General features: G+C 43.2%; 1 protein-coding gene across 1 annotated transcript in view; it reads left to right on the top strand.

The window, feature by feature from the left end:
* The window catches only part of LOC104457900 (phospholipid-transporting ATPase ID-like), a gene marked incomplete at its 5' end in the record, with an annotated part of 29961 nt that extends 17914 nt beyond the window's left edge, over positions 1-12047 (top strand). The window contains 8 exons of the mRNA XM_010085892.1: positions 803-908; positions 1622-1769; positions 4939-5122; positions 6661-6884; positions 7740-7823; positions 8752-8997; positions 9870-10008; positions 11869-12047. Of these exons, the coding sequence (XP_010084194.1) occupies positions 803-908; positions 1622-1769; positions 4939-5122; positions 6661-6884; positions 7740-7823; positions 8752-8997; positions 9870-10008; positions 11869-12047 (1310 nt within the window). The remainder of the gene's footprint in view (positions 1-802; positions 909-1621; positions 1770-4938; positions 5123-6660; positions 6885-7739; positions 7824-8751; positions 8998-9869; positions 10009-11868) is intronic.
* Between the last annotated feature and the right edge of the window lie 1707 nt (positions 12048-13754).

The raw sequence follows: 13754 nt of genomic DNA, 5'->3' as shown, positions 1-13754 counted from the left end.
GCTGTGAAAAGGTGTCAATTTAGTATAGTTGACCATCTTGGTGAGGAAGGTGGAAAAAAATCTTGTCCTGCTTTCCTGGAAATTTAATGCTAAAGTGGATGTTGGGTCTGTTTCAGTCTGGTCCTGTGATCCAGAATAGAAATGGAGGAAACATAGGCTTTTGGAGAAAGCATTAACTTGGAAAGAATGGTAAATAGACTCCAATGAATTCTTTTGGAGAAATAGTAACTTCACTGAAACAATGGTATTTCAGGGAGGCCAAAAGTGTTTGAAAATAATTTCAGCCAAGAAATGAGCAGAGAATTTTTGAGAAAAATGAAACGTTTCATTTTATAATGTTCCAAATGTAATAGTTTTGCCTATGAAATAGCAAAATACTTTTTTTTTTTTTTTTTTTTTTCAGAATTTTCTGAACAAAATGTCTTCCTATTCTTCAGAACTATGGTTTGGGGCTTTTCTGGGAATAAGGGGAGGGAAGGTTAAAAATCCTGAAAAATTTTTTTGTAATCAACACGAAATGTGTTTTTGTTGCTCCAAGTATGTTGGGAAAGGGGTTTTTGAAGCTTTTTCATTTTGGTAGAATTATTTTTTTCTGTGGCCTTGTGAAGCCCAGCTAGGGGAGATTTGCTGCAATGTCTGTCAAGGTGACTCTCCTAGCTCTCTTAAACTGTTGACTCTGAAAGACTCAGAGCTCTTTTGAGTGAGAAGGAGAGCTTTTGTCATGTGTGTAAGAAGGCCACAGAGACAGTGGGTGAGTTTGGGGCTGCTAAGATGGGTCATCTTCCTGGTTTATCTTTCACAGAGACAGCAATGAATATTGGTTACTCCTGCAACTTGCTGAATGATGACATGGATGATGTTTTCATTATTGAAGGCAGCACATCTGATGACGTACTTAATGAGCTGAGGTAAATGGCTGAAATATACAGCTTTGTTGTTGTGCACTAACACTAGAATGGAACAGTATTTGTATTTTGTATCATTACACCTTATTTTCTTATGGGCTTTCTTGGTGCAGTGCATTCAGGGACCTTAGGTAACAGCTAGCTGGCTCCTTGAAAGATCCATCAGTGACACAGCGTAGAAATCTCCTCTGAGGGTAAACTCTGAAGCTTCTTGATCCAAGAGCTCAAATCTGTATAAATTTATAACAAAGCAGAGTCAGGCAGGCAATATCAGCTGACATTCAACAAGTGACCTGGAGCCACAAAGCCTTTGGCCCCAGGCTTGAGCTGTGCAGTTACTCTTGCCATTCATCCACATTGTACTCCTTTTGTCTGGATATGGTCCTTTTTTAGCATTATTTGGAAATCTGCCTTCCTTCATAACCTCCTCAGTAAACACAAGTTCTTAGGTGTAGGTGGAAAATGGGAAAGTTTTTCAGTCCTTTTCTGTTGGAGTAGGTGGTTGTCATACAATATGCACAGAAAATTTGAAAGCCCCTTGGGAATACTGTGATCTACACAAACAGCAGCTAAACCATGCATGTTGTTGTAGGGATACAGGGAAAATAAGGCTACACTATCACAGGGAAGCATTGATTTTTTATTTTAATAACCTTGATTTAATAAAAAATATATATCTTTACAAGCTTTTCATTATTATTCTGGATTTTTTTTAGGAATGCAAGGAAAAAGATGAAGCCAGACTCCTTTCTGGACAGTGATGAAATCAACATCCAGTTTGGAAAATCTTCAAAAAAACCAAAAATTTTACCTGATGAGCAAGCAAATGGGGTGTACGGTCTGGTTATCACTGGCCACAGCCTGGTAAGGAAGGTTCAGAGTCATGTTAGGGCTGAGTTTTCTGAAGAACTTGATGTGATAGGGACATACTGGAAGTCTTTAAAATTTAGCTCTAGAGGACTGGATATTTTTTCTAATTGAAGACTAGGTTTAGTGGTTTTCTGAGACATTAAAGGTGATGGGTGAGGTTTCAGAAGACTGGAACAGGGAAGAGTTGGCCCTGACGTTAAGCAAGCAGGAGAAGTAGAGTAGCTGTATCAATTTTCATTTCCACAAAGATACTAGAAAAATAATCAGGCAGTTTATGGATGCATCAAGAAGATAACATCAGACATGGGTTTCAAGTATGCCAAGAGTATATTCTACTAAATATATCTGATACCAGATTTTTTTGTATTTATCAGACAGGATACATATCTTATAACTTAACTAATAAATTGTTTGATGCTCTCTCCCATGATGTTCTTCCAAGCAAACTGAAGTAATACGGTCTAGATAAAACTGTTAAGTGACAGACACAAGAGTGCTTGGAAAGTATGGCTCTTAAGGTCTCACTGTTCATCCAAAACAACAGTTAAAGTGGCATCTGCAGGGGGCTATCCCATATCTATTTGATATTCAGTGCTTTAATTAACTGACTAAAAATAGAGCAGATAACACCCGTCTGGGAAAAACTGCAGGCATGATGGAGTTCAAGATTAGATTTGAAAAGAATTTTAACAAATTGGAGAGATACTTTGGAAAAAATGGAGAATTCAATTTGGTAAGAACAAATGCGTTTTTCTCCACTTTCTCATAATTGACTACACTCATACAAAAGCAAATATATGTATGCATCTGTAAGACTTGTGAAGAAAGCCTCCTTCATTTGCTATCCACAAAATCTTAGCTGAAATAATTCAACTTATTTGGGCCATTTTCTTGATAAAATGTGGACAGCTAGAGAGAGTACAAAGAAGACTCTAAGAGAGGTCATGCATGATCTGGTAAGCATAGGGGGAAACTGAGAGTCAGAATTTCTGAGCCTAGAGAATACTGATCAGTCTTGGTAATACTCTTCAAATAATAACAGGTAAACAAAGTAATGGAATTAAATTGAAACAAGGGAGTTTTGGATTACGTGTCTTCCTGGTGTGAATAGTGAAGCACTGGAATAGATTTTCCAATTTTTTTTAGAACAGGTTAGAGAAAAGAAAAACAAATTAGTTACAGTTCAACCTATCTGGGAGGAAGGCTTAGTCTAGATCAGGTTTATTTGTCTATTTTATTTTGCTTTCCCAGATTGCAGGGCAAGCAAATAGGTAGACATGGAAAGAGTCAAGAAGTGCTGCCTTTCAGAAACAAAATGCTTCTGTTCGCTGTGGTTACTGCCTCTCTTGATGGCAGTCCATCGAATTTGACTCCCAGCTCTATACCAGCCTGGAAAATTACTAGTAAAAAAATCTCATCTTGCTCCATTCTTGGCTTATGTGCCATGTATATGGACCCTGAACTAGAGGGAACACTTTCGGGCTGTGTCTACATTGTCCAGTACCCTCTCTCTTTTACACTTGCTCCCTCTTTAACTCCAGGGCCTTAATCCACTTTAGATCCCCACTGCAAAACAGACAAAAGCTTTATCAAGTTTGGTGCATCTGCATGGAAGAATCCTCTGACATCTCAGCTGGCCACAAGCCCCTGCCTGTTCCTACCCCATCGCTTCAGCCTGCAGCACAGACTCCTGGTACTGTGCTATAGAAGCACCACTGGCAGCGGTGATAAAGCTTTCTTTTTATTCCTGGAAAACCATACACTAACCCACACCTTGGCAAGGAGATATGTTTCACGTGAAGAAATTCAAATCTGGGCTGTGTGGGAGCAGCCAACTCACATAGCCTGCAGCAGAGTGGACACAGCCACCCTCACCAAGGCCGTGGCTTTCTCCCGAGTGTGGACCACAAAGACAGTCTGGACAAAACTATATGTTATTTGTCTATTTGTATGTACCTAGAGCTTGAACAATGGTATTAGTGCTGATTCTGTCCTGCTCAAACACAGCATCTGTTCCATGCTGTATCCCTAAGTGCATATGGGTGGGATGGCAGCACTGGGACAATGCACACGTGGTCTTGCTTAAACACAGCAAACGAACAGAAGCACATCAGCACCTGCAATGGCACCATCATACTAGTTGATTTGTGTGCAGTACCATTAATATGCTATGTGATAACATTTTGCTAGTGCTGTGCAATGAGTATGTAGTGGAAAAAGCCATCTCTAACTGCGCTGACTGTCTGGTAATAAGCCTAAACCATGAAAATGTCTCTCTTGTTGAGCAAGCCTGTGTGCCACTGATGGGAGGGAAGCAGGGGCACTGGTGACACACAGCTCTCTGTTTCAAGAAGAAAGGATATGTGGCCTAAGGATTGTCTGCCTTATGCATAAAGGGTGGTGGGCTGGCTGTAATGGCTCTAAGGAGGAGAGAGCCCTGTAGATTCCTTCCATGCATGTCTACTGAGAAGAGGCATCAAAGAACAGAGCCAAAAAGCATGATCTGAAAGAAATACAAAAAGCTGACACTGCTTGCTACTCCTCCTCCTCACGCAGAGTTGTAGGGGTGACCAGACATCCAATCATCTCTATGCTCCACAAATAGAAATAACATGGGTGACTGATTTAAAATGTCAGCATTCAGAGCAAAGCTGCCTTCTCCCTGGCTTTGTGTTGTGCTTTGTCATGCCCATCTGAGCTCAGCTTTTTCCATGTTTTTTTTTTTTAATTAATCTCTTCTATTTATACCACAGATCTCACAGAGCTTAAAAAATAAACCAAGAGGGATGAGCAGAGACTCTCTCACATGGAGATACCCAAGGTTGTCTCAGGCCCAGCAGCAGCATCATTAAATTAGTGCTCCTATTGTTTGACACTTCTGCTGCACTGTCAGGTTACATCAGCCAGAGCAGCTGTTGTGCAAATCCACCTGTGGTGCATCCAGGGTGGAAGCCTGTTAGGTGTACTCTGTGTGTCATGATGCTGTGTGGTGTGGATGCTCCCTGTGGCTGAATGGACGGATTCACTTGGGGTATCTCATACCTTCCTTCTGCTGAATGGAAGAACCAGCTCAGTTCTCATTTCCTTCCTGCTGCATCCCTTCTGTCAGGCCACGAGTTGCTGCTGGTCTGACCTGAACACCCCTTTTGCTCCTTCTTTTCAGGCTTATGCACTGGAAGGGAACCTGGAGCTGGAGCTGGTGAGAACTGCCTGCATGTGCAAAGTGGTGATCTGCTGCCGGGTGACTCCGCTGCAGAAGGCCCAGGTGGTGGAGCTGGTGAAGAAGTACAAGAAGGCGGTCACCCTGGCTATTGGAGATGGTGCCAACGATGTCAGCATGATCAAAAGTGAGTGATGGCCAACAGCCAGCATGCTCTAGCGAATGGACTTGCTGCCGTATTAGCTACCTGAGGTGGCCTAGCAGCAGGAACACATATCTGAGTGCCTTCTGCACCACCCTCTTTGTGGCACCAAGTGCCACAGAGACATCAAGTGTCCCAGATTTTGGCACGTTTCTACAGAGCACTGTCACTCCAGGCTACTCATGTCTCCTGCCTTCCAGGACACACAAGAGAACCCTTTGCTGTGCTCCCACCACCAGGATTGCAGGAAGCTAAGATTGCACTGACTGCCTATTTCTCTGTTTCTACCTTAGAACAAAACAGACAAAAGCTCACCAGGGCTGTGACATGTCCATCTGTGTGTCTGCATGGCCACCATCACAAGGGCAATACAAAGAACAAAAAAGTTTGTTTCAGAGAGGGCCTGTCTGCAATGCAGAAAGAAAATTTTCATGCCTGTAACTAATCTGTATAATGTTACATGAATTTTTTTAACAATTGCATGTGGTAGGGGCATTTGTCAGTTATCTCTCTTGTGTTATGAAACATGGGCTTCTAGGCCCCTTCGTCCTTGAGCATCATTCGATGCTGTATTACTTCCGTAAATTTATGAAAAAAATCCCCTAAGTAGGTGTAATTAAATTAAGATTATTCAGAAGGGCCTATTGCTAATCTTCCTTGTGTTAATTTGCAAGAACTGATTAACTGGAGCATTTTAATTACGAAAGAAAAGGCTAAGTACAGAGCTTCAAGGGAGATAAGTCAGGCAGTCAGTAGGGAAAAGATAAGAAAAGCAAGTTCAAGTGTACATGATAATTAGAAACTAACACACCCACCCCCCCACAAGAGGGCTGGGACTTTGGGATTTTATCAATTCACTGTTCTGTGGAAACCTCTGAATATAACCAAACTCCAGCCATCAAGATTGTTCTCATTAGTTAAAGCTGTATAATTAGCTGTCACATTAAACTTATGTCCATGTTTAATAAACCCAAGTTACGATTAAAAAAGATGTGACTCTTCTATCTAATTATTTAATTGAAGTAATAAAGCCCAGGAAATGTGAAAAGGCTACAGTCTGCCTTGTAGCACTGTCTCTGAGAAATCTATAAGGGGTTTGAAGATTTTGCTTGTCTGGAGAGATGTTTTAAGGCTGCTGGAAGGACATGCATGCACGTAGATATAAGTCACATGTGGATATAAATTTAAGTTATGTATTCATAACAGCAGCTGTTATGAACAACTGCATTTATGCTGTCGAAAACATTCAAAAAGAAAACATGAGTTCTCACTGAGGATGTAATTTCATTCAAATAATAAAAGCCCAGTTACTGGAAATGTATCACCACAGCTAAAATTATAATGCTGCTGAAAAAAATAATGTCCCAAAATACTTTTATTTCTTTAAAAATAACTTTACATATGAATTTTGATGAAGGCTGGGAGGGAATTAACACAGTGTCTCAGTGCAGAGACATCATTTAAAAAATGAGGTAATCAAAACTCTCATTGTAATGACATGATCAATAACCTTCTTGTTGCAGCTGCCCACATTGGGGTTGGTATCAGCGGCCAGGAGGGGATGCAGGCAGTCTTGTCCAGTGACTTCTCCTTTGCACAGTTCCGGTACCTGCAGCGCCTGCTCTTGGTCCATGGCCGGTGGTCCTACATCCGCATGTGCAAGTTCCTGAAATACTTCTTCTATAAGAATTTTGCCTTCACACTAGTGCATTTCTGGTATGGCTTCTTCTCTGGCTTCTCAGCCCAGGTAGGTCCAGCTTCTGCCTTCTCATGGTCATGTCTAGCATTTTCAAATAAAGTATCTGGAAATATTTTAATGGGAAATAAACTACGCCATCCCTCAACCTCACTGAATGGTACACTGGTCTGTCTTCTTCAGTTGCACAAATATACAGCAGATATTGTTTCCTTCATCATCCTGCTGGTAGTGGACAGATGCCTGAAGATGTTTAGGTGAATTATGAAGCACATAGGAGCCCCATGGGATTTTTGAGAGTGTTCAAACTGACTACAGCCATCAAACAAAGATACAGATTACAGAGTGCCTGACCAGTCTTGTGTGTATCTGCCCAAGACCTATGCTTGCCCTGTTAGCACATTCGAAGCAATCAGTTTAAACCCAGGATGCCTGTGTGCTTCAGCAGCTTGCAAGAGGAGCAAATCTCCCACAGTGAAAAATCTGGTGCTAGTTTAACACAAATCATTCTCCAGCCCAGACCCTGGGAAGTGCAGGTAGCATGCCAGTGCTGACCTGGGGCTGGGGGTGTAAGGGTGCAGGCAGGGTGGTTTCCGTCTGCTCCTGCTGGCTGCTGGCTGCCTGCTGTGGAGCGCTGCTCACCCTGGTCAGGGGTGTCCTGGTCTGACTGTGGGCAGCCACAGATGCTGAGCAAACAGGGCTAGCATAACATGATCCTTCCCCCCTGTATTCCCAAAGCTTATGGTAACAAGCTGTTTTGAGCTGCTGAGCTTGAGTTACCTTATAGTTTCTGTCTAAGTAGCATCTCAGACCAAGATGTTGCAGCATTTAACTGTGTATACTTTCAAAGATATAGAAAAGGCAGCCTTCTGCTAACTTCGTGCTCTGTTTTTAATTTTTTTTTAGACTGTCTATGATGAGTGGTTCATTACGCTTTACAATTTGGTATATACCTCCCTCCCGGTGCTAGGAATGAGCCTCTTCGACCAGGTACTATCACCATTTGGATTTTTTAATGGGGGTTTTATCTCTAGGTGTTTTGAGCTATGAAGCTCATGAGGCAAAAGCTATGAAGGTCATGAAGCAAAAGAAGCTTTCTGGCTAGCTATTGTGGTAGCCTCTGAAATAGTTTCCTGCCAGTGAGACTTGAGAGCACAGAAAAAGGATGCACCAGCGAGGAGATGGTGTGTTATCCTGATTTGGCCTGTGGGTTTCAGTATGTGATGAGACTTTTGTGTTAGGCTGTTGACTACAGTAAAAGCTGTCATTGCAATGCTCTCCTGAAGTAGTCACATCTTACTAGCTGTGTTCCTGAAGCCTGACAAGCAACTTATAATGACCACACAAAACAACGAATGAACTAGATCTCTGAAGCCGGGTTTTCCAGGTTCAGCCTGTCTAGTGGAAGTCTTTCTGCAGTAATTTCACATACACATGTCTTCCTGATTATTACTGTTCAGCAAGACATAGGAGCAATAAAGCTGTTCCTATATGCCTTTTACAAGTGAAGTAAGTAGGAACTTGCTACTCTGCAGTGGTTCACAGTGTTCAGCTCTGGACATTTAAGGGATCCAAGTCAGATGGCCTTGCCTATGTGGACCCAGGGGAGGTATTTTCTAGCTCTTAGCTACCAGGAAGCTCTGGAGAGCAGACCATGCAGTCTGCTTAAGATGAAGCGTGCCTTAATTTTTTTTTTTTTTTTTTTTTTTGCAGCACTTGTCAGTTTTCTCAGCACAAGAAGGGGGAAATTCAACATGGAAAACATGTCTAGGTGACCCTGGGATGTGGCATGCTAGTCAGCACAACTGAGTGAATTGTGTGCTAAGCCTATGTTATGGGGAAATAGCAAACCTAAGTGGTCTTGTGTGGTCAGTTGGGTAGGTGCCAGCAAATCTGACCGTCTTCTCTCTACTTTCAGGATGTGGGTGATTGTTGGAGCATGCTATTTCCTCAGCTATATGTGCCTGGCCAGCAAAACCTCTATTTTAACAAAATGGTGTTTGTCAAGTGCATGTTGCAAGGGATCTACAGTTCCCTCATTCTCTTCTTCATCCCCTACGGGGCCATGTACAATACAATGAGAAGTGATGGGAAGGCCATTGCTGACTACCAGTCCTTTGCACTGATGGCCCAGACCTGCTTACTGATTGTGGTATCCGTACAGGTAAGGTATAGGTAAGGTATCCCAGGTAAAATCTTTGGGAATTAGATGTTGTTTTATGAAGGCAGCATCTGGAGGGCCACTTAGGATCTTGATACCATTGTATTTGCTACTGCATTTTGCATTCTTGCACACAAAAAAGTCTCTTGACACCAGATTACTCTCCTTGGTTCAATGGAACAACAGATTTGTATGTTATGAAAGATCAGGGTGACAGAAAAGCAGAGGCTTTGCCTTGGGAAGTTTGCAGTCATAGCAGACCAAACAGTTAAGGCTGGGAATAGAGAAAGACTCATTCCAGTTTTATGGGAAGGGCTTGAAGCACAGGACTGTCTCTCTGCCATCATGCAGTTATTTACAGGGTCACCATTGTGGGGTGTAGCCTGGCCCCATGTATGAGGCAGATGCTAGGCCTGCACTTGCTGGAAGAAATAGCTAAGACTTGAGTGGTGCAAAATTCAGATGGTACTAGCAGGATGAGATAAATTTCCTAAAACCAATTAAGCACATCTCCCTTGATAATGGTTTCTGCTGTCTGAGGTCTTGTAGTCTCCTTCCAACTTTGAGTGCTAGATCACAGCTTGGGGGTGGGGCATAAGCATGGCTCATTAGTATCCTGTGTCCTGTAGCCTTAGTATCCTGTCTCCAGCACAGGCCACTGGTGCATGCTTGAGAAGAGAGAAGTAACAGGGCAAACATATGCTTGCCTTGAGTGGTCTCCCAGCATGCGATGCACCGTACCTTGGTGTTTCTTGAGACTTGAACAAATAACAGCCTCAGGGGCAGGAGTACAAAGCAGAGGACAAGCTGTGTTCAGCACAAATCTTCTCAATAATTAAGGCACTGACAACAGCTGTATTGCTCCATTCTTTCAGATTGGCTTGGACACCTCTTACTGGACAGTTGTGAACCAGTTCTTCATCTGGGGCAGCCTTTCTGTTTACTTTGCTATCACCTTCACCATGTATAGTGATGGAATGTACATGATCTTCACAGCCTCCTTTCCTTTCGTTGGTAAGCCCTGGGACAAATCTGGATTGCACTAAAAATGGGCATACTGTGGGGCTTATCTCTGTTGAGTATTTCTAGTACATGTTATTGCCTCTCTAGAGGCAGTAAGAGAATATATTGATTGCCTTTTCTACAAGAAATGCCAGGGTATTTCTGAGGGCTGCTGGGAATGCTTATTTTGAATCCAATCCATCCAGGTGAATATATGCCAGTTCACTTGCTTGCATAAGAACGCACATTCACATGCAGCCACGGGAATGGTCTTTTAAATAAACCTGCTGAGCTGGCTGGAATGCTTTCGGCTGTTCTTTTATGTTCTGTTTCTGGGTGTCCAATTCTTACACATATCTAGGAGCATTTTGTTTGCAGAAGGATGCGTGTTCTTTTGTAAATAAGTTAACATGTTAGTATAGGAAAGCATAAAAGTATAATATCCAGTTAGGTGTGAGGAAAATGCCATGTGATTATGGTGAGCCTTCAGCCAGGTGAAATGGCAGATTTCCAACAAAAAGTATTCTAGTGATGGCCAGGTCTTTGGAGTTACTCTACAGATTTCTGAACACATGCAAAATGTGAAGGATAACATAAAAATTAATCCATCTCCTGACACACTGACCAGGAGGAAGATGAAATCTTAGCAAAGTAATTCATATGTTTTTAATAGCTCTGTGCATCCATAGCCAATATTGATAGAGAATTGTTATGAGAGACTACTTCTGAAATCCCAACACTTTTTGTTTTGAGTCTCAGATTGGTGTATCAATGCCTTTATTTCTACATGAATTTTTAAGGCAAGACTTGTTCTGCCCATCTTCACTGCAATACCAAGGTGCTTGGCCATTTTAGAAATGTGAGATGCAGGTCAGTTGTTGCAACATATTTTTCAAGCAGATGGTCACATCCATTGTAAAATGGTTTTTAGTATCGAAAATATAGAGAGAAGACAGTGTGTCTGTTTATTTTCCAAAGACAAGTGGTAACTCACTTGCCTGGTATATCTCTATCTGCTGCTCTGTTGGTACTATGTAGGCCAAATAAGCCATAATGCTGAGGGCTGCTTAATGAAGCCTCAGACTGAAACCATTTTTAAGGAAAGTGTTTCTAGACTCAGACTAGAATTTACTTTAATTTCAGTGGAGTTGTATTACAGCAGAATTTGGCCAACTGAAAAGAAAATATTCAGCAACTTTACTGTCAACAACAGCATCATTAAGCCCTGTAATGAGGGTTTTTCAGACTGTTCTCTCTTACATTCCTTCAGTTTTGGAGAAGCCAGAAGTGAGCACTTTGGTTTCAAAGAAGGTGGCAATGTCATGCAGGTGCATGGCAGCGACTTTGCCAATACACCCCTTAGGCTACACTGTCCATGCAGACACCCAGAGCAACACATGCTCCTCCCTTAAAGGGCTGTGATCCTACTGTCTGCTGGGCAGTCAAAGTCAGTACTCTGTATGTGAAATGGTGCTGGAAAGTAAGAAATTACATTCCTCCTTTTGCACTAGAGTCTTGGCAAAAGGAGAGGGCTGGACTGCTGCTGAAGAAGGCCTCCTGAATGTTTATATCAATCCTTTGCAGTGATTTGACTCTTTGTAATGACATGAGGCGTTCACTCTGACATCCTTGTCTTCCTGAGTTGTTGCTCCACTTGTGTCTCGATGTTGCATTTTTCTTCATTTCTCTCAGACAGTGATAGTGGAATTGCTGTCCTCCCTACAGCAAGTTGACTTCACTGTTGGTGATAGTGTGTGCTGTATATTTTGTTCTGTTTGACAAGTGCTTTGGAACCACAGTGAGTGAAATGTTCAGGTGAATGATGGTGAGAGGTGCTGCTGTTACAGTTTTAATCATGCTTTTGTTTTTCAGGTACGGCTCGAAACACCCTCAGCCAACCAAATGTGTGGTTAGCAATCTTCCTCAGCATCACCCTCTGCGTGCTGCCTGTAGTTGGCTTTCGATTCCTGAAGGCTCAGTTAAAGCCAACTCCCAGTGATAAAGTAAGGACATACATTATTAAACCAGAAATCCTGCTTTCTACCACCTAGACCTACCATGGAGCCACACTGCATGGGCTTGGCATTGCTCCGAATGCATGTCCCTGTACGTGCAAGTGCTGGCATCCGTCTGTTCCCTAGTCCCTTGAGAAGCAGGATTGAATTCAGGTTTTGACACAGTTGAAACCATCTGCATCTGGGACCAAGGCTGAGATTATTTAGATGTGGATTAGATTGCACTGGAGCAAGGAAGCTGCACTATTTTTAGGTGCAGGGTTTAAGTGCTGAGGCTCAGTGGCAGAGGAGTGGCATGTTCCTCCTGCTCTGCTGCCATACAGTTTTTAGTCTGTCAGACCGCAGCCCTTCACCCACTCAGGTGTACGTGTTTGCTGGGGATTTTTTTACTTCAGAATTTACTTTGTAGCTAAAGGTTATATGCTCCTTCTGAAACCAGCTGCCCTCCCATCCCCAGGAATAAGATGATGAGGCTGCTAGGGCAAGGAGAGGCTAGGAGAGATGGAGAGGGCAGGGAGCACACAGCTCGCTGCTGCCAATGGACCCCTCAAGAATATCCGTTTAAGCACAGCTCCCCGCGCTCGCTTTCCAGCAGGAGCATCTGCTGGATGCTGCTGCCACCTGGTGCTTCCCTCCTGCGCCTGCACAGAGCTGCCAGGAACGAGTGTCTCCGTGCACAGCCCCAAGGGCACGGACCTCGGTGCTCCTCAGTGGCTGCCCCGATCATCCTTGAGATGCCTGTGAGGCTCCCCAGGTGCTCCAGGACTGCTAGAGAATGAGTGAAGGGAAATTTTCTGCCCTTGCAGAAGGGGTAGGTGGGTGCTAGAGAAGACTGCTAGGAAGTAAGGTCCAGTTAGAGGGGGTTCAGCTGTGTAAAAATGGGCTGAGTTTACCCTTCAGTAGAGTAGAACCCCAACACAGCTGTGGTCCAGAATCCCAGCCTCGTGCGTGGGTTGAGCATCTCTCTCTAGTGTAAAATCACTTTACTTTTCTACCTTCTCTGGGAAGTGAATTGTCACAGGGGAGGAGTGTTTGGGTTTCCTGCTGTACAGAGACCCCCAGCTGTCAGTAAGAGAGGAACTTAAATACAGACCTGATGCTTAGATAGAACCCCAACACAGCTGTGGTCCAGAATCCCAGCCTCGTGCGTGGGTTGAGCATCTCTCTCTAGTGTAAAATCACTTTACTTTTCTACCTTCTCTGGGAAGTGAATTGTCACAGGGGAGGAGTGTTTGGGTTTCCTGCTGTACAGAGACCCCCAGCTGTCAGTAAGAGAGGAACTTAAATACAGACCTGATGCTTAGAGAGGCCAAGTAACTACAGATGCCACTGTTCCACGCAGGAATGTTCAGGTCCAGCAGCTGGGGATTCTGCTGAGCCGCTGGCACTCCATGCTGGCTTCCTGCCTTTGACAGCACTTTTCTGAGAAGAAGCCTGTCCGCAGATGATCTCAGTGGCCACATGGGAGCAGAGAGCCCCTCTACCTGCAAATAAAATGCATAATTTCGTTCCCTTCTGCCAAGGAATATGAGACTCTATTGGTCACCATTCTCGTCATAAAAGCTTTTACGTATTGGAGATCCCCTTTAGTAGTCTATTTCCTAGATTAAATAAGCCAATTTAAAAACCTTTCCTTATTTGTTTTCTGGACTTTTGACTATTGTTGAGATGACTTTCATATTTGACTGAAGCACCTAGAAGAGCTGCAGTAATGCAGGAACAGGCTGTCCCCACCTGTAGAAA

This window comes from Pterocles gutturalis, unplaced genomic scaffold (assembly GCF_000699245.1).
Source record: "Pterocles gutturalis isolate BGI_N339 unplaced genomic scaffold, ASM69924v1 scaffold32015, whole genome shotgun sequence".
Lineage (NCBI taxonomy): Eukaryota > Metazoa > Chordata > Aves > Pterocliformes > Pteroclidae > Pterocles > Pterocles gutturalis.
Note: the sequence above shows the minus strand (reverse complement) of the source record. Positions and strands in the feature narration are given on the sequence as shown.